Source organism: Arachis duranensis, unplaced genomic scaffold (assembly GCF_000817695.3).
Source record: "Arachis duranensis cultivar V14167 unplaced genomic scaffold, aradu.V14167.gnm2.J7QH unplaced_Scaffold_232525, whole genome shotgun sequence".
In the NCBI taxonomy this organism is placed as follows: Eukaryota; Viridiplantae; Streptophyta; class Magnoliopsida; order Fabales; family Fabaceae; genus Arachis; species Arachis duranensis.
The window spans coordinates 1,774,549-1,782,138 of NW_026264851.1; the positions used below are offsets into that span (position 1 = coordinate 1,774,549).

The 7,590-nt window shown below is 39.5% G+C and overlaps 1 protein-coding gene across 2 annotated transcripts; it reads right to left on the reverse strand.

Moving 5' to 3' along the window:
- Positions 1 to 218: 218 nt before the first annotated feature.
- On the reverse strand, positions 219 to 1,391 carry LOC127744171 (uncharacterized). 2 transcript variants are annotated; one of them, XM_052256455.1, is made up of 2 exons: positions 929 to 1,391; positions 219 to 793 (listed from the first exon to the last, which is right to left on the reverse strand). In XM_052256455.1, exons 1-2 carry the CDS (start codon positions 1,130 to 1,132, stop codon positions 425 to 427), a joined length of 573 nt encoding a protein of 190 aa, XP_052112415.1. In that variant the 5' UTR covers positions 1,133 to 1,391; the 3' UTR covers positions 219 to 424. The 2 variants fall into 2 exon arrangements, with proteins under 2 accessions (XP_052112415.1, XP_052112414.1); XM_052256454.1 differs by having other exon boundaries at positions 893 to 1,391.
- Positions 1,392 to 7,590: the final 6,199 nt, after the last annotated feature.

Below are 7,590 nucleotides of genomic sequence, written 5' to 3' on the forward strand. Positions count from 1 at the left end.
CAAGGACTATGCTAGGAGTACACAAAAATTAATCACCAAATTAGTGACTGATTTTAATAGCTAATTTTAGTGTACGTATTTTTGTTAATTCAATAATGTATATATACAAAAACTAATTCTAAAAACTAAACAGATATGGTAATAAATAAAAATAAAAGCTAAAACTAACAAGTACATTTTATAACTTGCATTAATTAGATATGTATATATGGGGGCAAAGAGAAAGGTAGAAGAAGGATCGGAGCAGGGGAAATAAATATGAACAGGAGTGTGAGCTACTTCCGAAAAGTGAAAAGAGACATATTAAGGCAAGAAACTTGTGTTTCTTTGTATTGTGCCCCCTTGTGCCTAAAGTAACCTTTATTATTTTATAGGAAGCACGGTGAAGAAATCTCAACAAGCACGAAAAAGAGAACCCTAAGGCCTAAACCATAATTTTAGTGGTCCTTCTTCTAAAGCATGTTATCAAAAGAGAGATAAAGTATAGCCATATTGATGTCAAAACTATGCCTTTGAACTTGCCCCATATGATCGTAATTGATAAGCTTATGAGAAACAACAACACCCCAATAATGCACCGGAACGTTTTGTAACTCTCCAATAATTGATGATCTCTGTTGTTGGGATTAACGTGCTTGGATGTGTCCTTTGATTTTGATACAGGGGAGTACAATTCAAGAGCCTTCTTCGTTTTGGTGTCCATAGAGCTACTTGGTGATGAACTTGATGATGAGTAAACCGGAAAGCATCCCTTTGATGATCCAAAATGATTTTTGTGTTGAGCCCTTTTGTTCTGCTAGGATATATAACAATTATTCAAGATAAACTGCATTTTTTTTTTTTATTGTTAAGAATAGTAGGAATGAAAATTATCTAAGGAGCTTAGACTAACCAATAGTGTTTCAAAGAGCAGCACAGCTTTAATCACCTTAGCAAGCTTTCGTTTTGGAGGGTTTGACTGAGTAACATTAATCCAATCCTCTTCATGCTTCTCTGAAACGGCGGGGATACACGAAAAACGACGACTAGAGGAGCGATCGACGATGGTGGTTTTAGGCTCTAGCATGGAATCAATGTCAACAACGGGGCGGATACAGGTAAAGAACTTGTTCTTTGAGCCTTTCTTCTTCATGTTTATTTATTGTTGTGCAAGACAAGCTTAGAAGGTAAGAGAGTATAATGGAGATGACAAGGGTTACATACAAGAGTTAGAAATGGAGTTATATATAATTAAAAGGGGGAGGAATTGAAGGACGAAAAGAAAGAGGAAGAGGTACGGTTTTGTATTTAATGTGAGGCATTTTGTGGAGATGAAAACTGTGAGAAGGCCTGCAAATTATGTCTCATTTGGTGAAGTGAACAAAGTACAAACACTTGAGACTAAAAACGTAACTCTTATAAGGTTGGCAATTGGCATGCATGTGTGACTTTAATGAAATATATAAATATAGAAATATGCAGACATATTTAATTTGATAGTACTGAGATAAAGATAAAAAAAAATAAGAAGAAGAGGATGATGATATTATATGTCTATTTATCTTATGATATCTGTGTATCAAAGTCTACTAATTAGTTTCAAACTTTGTGAGTGTGGGTTAAAACTTAAAAGTGTAGTGGGGGCAAAGGGAATAAGAGAAAAAAAAGGCAAATGCAACTTTGGGGCCACCCGTGATGGATAAATACACCATTTTAAAAGATTAAGTGCAAAGTCTACTACCCAAAATAAAAAGTTGTGTAAATAATAAAAGATGAACCTATCTAACTCTGAGAGGGGAGGTACCTACTGAAGTTAATGCAAGGTGTGCATAAAGGTATATATGGATAAGAGATTTATTTTCCGTAATACTAGAAAAACAAAAAAAACTAGTTTAAATCGATTTATGGTAAGATACATTAAAAAAATAAAAAAAATAATTTTTAGTAGTTTTTTGGTTAATAATTTGTTGTTACTAAATATTTTTATTTTTAAATAATTTTATTAACAAAATATATCCCTCTAAATAGAAATTGACAAATTGAAATAACGGCTTTTTTATTGAAATAAATAAAGAAAATTCATTATTTCCTTAAATATGCACCCATGAAAATTATTATCTAAATGCATAGTATCATTTTTCGGCCACCACCCACGAAATGAGTTTAGCCTCCAACTTAAACAAGGCGCCCACGAATTGGACCAGGGTGCCGTTATGCGACAAGCGCCCAAGAAATTGGCATTTAAGGTAGGACACCCACGAATTGGGCCATTTCCTAGGAGGTACAAACGAAATGGCACTTGAGACATATAACTGGGATGCCAGACGCGAGTTGGCCCAAATTCAGTTGCACCCCACACGAATTGGTGCAACTCAGGTGCACTTCCTATGAAATAGAGCATGAATTTCGCTATATAAAGGGCTGTGGCAGCTAGTTTAAAACCACATTTGGAAATCATTGTTGTGTCTCCGAGTAATTCATTCCCAACCACTCTCTTCCATCTCCAACAACTCTCTTCTATCTCCATCTCTTCACCTTCTTTATAAAATACTTAAGTTGGTACGTTGTTGTGCTTATAACTTCTGAAAATGTCTACGTTATCATATATCCTAATGGAGAAATTTCTCATACATCTGAAGGTATTACATTTATTTGTGACGATCCACTGTGAAAAATGACCACGCCCCAAACATCATTGCAAGAGCTGAAAAATGTGATCCTCATGAATACTGGTATGGTCAGAAAGAAGGAAATCACGAAGTTGACTTACAGAATTTCAGTTGCAGTCGCCAACTCATTTGCGTATCAGAAAATGCATATTAAATCTGACCAACAAGTGTCGATGATGTTTTCTTACCATCGGAGCATTGGAAGTATCTACTCATTGGAACTATGTGTGAATCTCCAAGATGTTGGAGGAAGCTCCTCTAGTTCCAATAATGTGGAGCAAGCTCGAAATTTCAGTGCGGCAGATTTGATGCCAGGTCAAGAGATTTGAAGAGCTTGTAGTCCAACCTTCAACGCCTTTATGACACTTGGTCAAACTGTAGCAAATCGTCGTTCACGTCCCTCCCCTTCTAACCGTGTTCCATCCATAGAAGGTATTGTTGACGGGTTGGCAGAAACTTCTAATGAAGATGAGATCGAAGATGATAGTGGTGAAGAAGCCGAAGTAGTTCCCGAAAACCAACCTGTTTACCACGAGAGGGATGTTCCGAATTGTGTTAAATCAGTTGCTGTGGGAGGGGGTGGTGGTGGATCTAGTGGTACCCCAGGCCACTACTTGTCTTTAAATCTTGGTGCCATGATGTCGACCACCGCCGAAGACACACCGAGAAACTATGATTTGTCTGGTGAGATGAAGTTGGAGGTTGGTTTGAAATTTATTAATAGAGAAACTGCGATGCTTGCTGTAAAGAACTACAACATTCGAAGAAGTGCAGAATATAAGGTGGTAGAGTCAGATCAAGCTAGGTATGCCTGTCGATGCAAGCAGTTTGGAGACTAATGTCGTTGGATGGTACGAGTTGCAAAGATAAAGGCCTCCAGATTTTGGATAATTCGAAAATACAAAGGGCGCCACACTTGTTTGGCAAGCTCCAAGTCTCAAGATCATGCTCAGCTTGATAGCAATGTCATCTGTCAGCATGTATTCCCCATGGTTTATGCAGATGCTACTATTTGCATTAAGGTGTTGCAAGGATCAGTCGAGGCAGCCTATGGGTACAAGGTTTCTTACAAGAAGGTTTGGCACGCAAAGCAGAAGGCAATTGCCAAAATTTATGGTGATTAGGAGGAGTCATACGACCAGCTTCGGAGATATTTCAATGCATTGCAAGCTTTTGTTCCAGGTATTTTTGTCAATTGAAAGTTATGGTAATTTATAAGTTGGAGTCGTTATGGTGTGGTTCTAATTAAGTGTAGTCGTGTCAGGCACAATTGTTGATATCCAAACACAACCGAACTACATCGGCAACATGTTGGACCGTCACAGTGTCATGTTTCATCAGGTTTTTTGGTTGTTTCCGTCCTGTGTTGAAGCCTTCAAGCACTGTAAACCACTGATCTTCGTAGATGAAACGCACTTGTATGGTAAGTACACAGGGACCCTGTCGATGGGCATAGCGCAGGACAGGAGTAACAACATTCTGCCCGTTGTTTGCGATTGTCGAAAGGGAGAACACGGAGTCCTGGTTCTTTTTCCTTTCGAACCTCAGGAGACATGTAGCAACTCAACCAGGGATACTGCTTATCTCTGATCGGCATGCAACAATAAAGGCTGCTTTAGAGCGGGCTGGGTGTGGATGGAAACACAATGTGTACTGTGTGAGACATATTGCCTCTAACTTTGTAACCAGTTTCAAGAGCAAGGAAGCAAAAAGGCACCTAGTCAACGCGGCATATTGCAAGACACAAGAGCAGGCACAATACTACCTTGAGTTAATTAGCAATGAGGATCCAGTCTCTTCTCTGCAAATGATGACCTGGATCCGAGGGTTGGAGCCTCCGAAGTGGCTGCAGCATCGTGACGAGGACCGACGATACGGTCATATGACAACCAACCTGTCGGAGTGTATCAATTCTGTTCTCAAGGGTACCCATAATTTTCCAGTTTGTTCTATTGTGAAGTCTACTTACCATCGTGTTAATGAATTATTTGTCAAGAAAGGTCGCGAGCGAGGAACAGGCACAGATCGCATGCGGTCAAGTTTTTTCGTAGTTCCTGCAGAAAGCTATACTAGCTAATAGAGAATGTATTTCCCAGATGCTTGTGATATCATACGACAGACAAACGTCTATCTTCACAGTCGATGAGATAGCGGCCGTCGGGGTCCAGTCGTGTTTCAGGGTTTATCTAGAACAAGGCAGATGTGACTATGGATACTTCCAAGCATTGCACTGTCTATGTGCTCATGTGATGGCCGCTTGTGCACACGCAAGGATTGATTGGTCACCTTATGTCGCGCCAGTCTATCATGTTGAGAGCGTGTTTCGGGTTTACCAGATGGAATTTCCTCCAATGTCGGACAAGGAGTTGTGGCCTCCTTATGAAGGTCAACGGGTCTTCCCTAATTCCCATCTTTGAAGAACAATGGAAGGACATCCGGTGTCTACAAGGATCAGGAATGAGATGGACGAGGTCGAGCCAGGACCTGGAAAGCGATGCGGACTTTGTAGGCAACCGGGTCATACAAGACGGAACTGTCCGCATACATCTTCCACTTAGAAGATGCATGTTCTCTAGGGTTGTATTTCCTTTAAGTCGATTTGCATTTTACATTGTAAGGAAACATGTGTCTTGTTGGTTGTTACCTTCGTAACGCGCAGTACCACCTATAGTAATCTTGGATGGGACGCAAGGTCTCCGCGCGATCAATCTGTAGACGATATGACTCGGTACGACAGCTTGCCCATACCTCAAACCAAGTTGACAGGCGTATGGGCCACCAACCATCGTTGTTTCGGGCCGACTATCGATGGAATGTATCAATATTCAAGGGGGGATTCGGCAGTCCTTGTTTGCCCCCAAATTGCCGCAACGCTCTATCGATGTTTAGAATCTCAATCCACCGGAATAATATCAGCGGTACAACCGAGGTGTAAAAGTCTCCATGTGGAGCACCAAGAAATTCAGCGGGCACTCTTGACAGAATATGAGGTTCCATATACGGCAACCAATTAAACTACACGGAGAGTGACATAACGTTAACACATATTAAGACGAACACCATAGATAAATATCCACAAAGGCTAAACCAGATCTCGTCCACTTGCAGATTGTCCAACCTCAGTCAGTGCCTCAGTAGGCATTGCTCAGCGTAGTCATTATGTCCATTCTTGCCCACCCACCTGAGGGAAAATCAGTACGTGCAAATAAGTTGTATAGTTAACAATAAATCAAAATTTATGACGTAATGAAACTAAACAGGATATGCCATATGATACCACACCTTGTAGCTAATGGAAAACTATACGGCGTCGCCACCTCTGGTGCCCAGAAAGATAGCATGTAATAAATCTATGACATTAACAATGTATGACAACCAACCATACCTTTGACATTGTAATCTGTTGCCAAGCACATGGCTTGATATAAATTTTTCTCGATGTTGCTACCACCACTGTCGCCCATGTTACACTTTTCTAATCAAATCACAACATAACATTATTAACCAAAACACATTTTTTTCTCTCCTCCACGGTTTATGATTTTCAACCCTCTCTTCCACCCATTTTCGTTTCATGCTGCACTTGGTCCCCTCCCCTCCTCCCCTTTATATACACACCAAGCCACTTGCCCCTACCATTTATATACACAACAATGCATGCTTGTAACGGACTGCCACAACTTGAAACTTGCAGCCTTCACCACAAACCTATACCATTTTATTGCTGCCGCCAATGGCTTGGTCATTTTGTGGGCGCCGCAACATGTGTGGCCTAACTCGTGGATGCCAGAAGCGAGATGCTCCATTTCGCATGCGCCGCCGTTGATGTGCCCATTTTGCTGCTGCCTCCAATGATATGCAGTCCTCCATTTTGCGGGTGGCAGGCTTGAAACGGTGGTCAACGCTTCGGTGCTGCGCATTTAGATAATAATTTTCATGGGTGCGTATTTAGGAAAATAATGAATTTTGTTTATTTATTTCCATAAAAAAGCCTTGAAATAATTGAATTTGAGAGTTAGAATTTAAATTGTATTATTAATAATTAAGTTGAATAATGTGGTCTAACACTGGAAAAAAGGTGGAACATATATGAAAAAACTAGGACTAGGAGCCACTACTATGTTGGCTAAGATATTATATTATTATTATAATAAAGTTATGTTCAAAATAGTCTTTGAAATTTTCTACGAACTTTAGTTATGTCTCTAATTTTTTAAAACGATCAAATAAATTTCTCAAGTTGCAAAATGTTAATATTCGGTAGTCTCTAATTAGATTATCGTTAACATAATGCTGACATGTACAGTTAAGTGTTAACATGAGACAATAAAATACGACATCTTTTTTAGATGGAAGTTGAAAAGGATCAAAACGACGATGCATTGCTCCTATGTTCATCAAATTATATCTCCTCTTTGGTCCCCTACCAAAATCTTTTCCTTCTTCCTCGTTGACTCATCTCCTCCATTGCTGTCTTGATCGTCTAGCAGGGCTCCATTCCGACACCCTTAATTCTATCAAGTGGAAAGATTTTTCACGAAGTACTATCTTTGCACAACATTAACCGAGAAAGATACACAAAGAGAAGTCACATATATACACAAACATGTTTTTTTGTTTCTCCATTATTTTCACAAATTATTTTTTGAGATTTTTCCATTCTTGTTTTTCTCTTCTATTAAATACACATCAATCACTTTAATTCTGCCTATTCTTTTGGTTCTTCATTTGATTTGTTTTTATTAAGATAATAAGATTAACTTCGCGTATATTGCACTTGCGGTACATAACTAGTCCCAAGCCCAGATAAAGGAGGAGGGTTGTGTTAGGTCTTTCGACAACCAACATAAAAACTTTGTCAAACCTCCATGACATGAATCAAAGATATTATTGCGCTAAAGCTAGGTCATTTTCTGGAAACAACGCGCTGTATGGCTCGAGT

Coding starts and splice junctions, on each gene's coding strand:
- LOC127744171 (XM_052256454.1), bottom strand. CDS start 1,132: ATGAAGAAGAAAGGCTCAAAGAACAAGTTCTTTACCTGTATCCGCCCC. Junction 794..892: donor TGCTCTTTGAAACACTATTG/GTTAGTCTAAGC, acceptor ATATCCTAGCAG/AACAAAAGGGCTCAACACAA.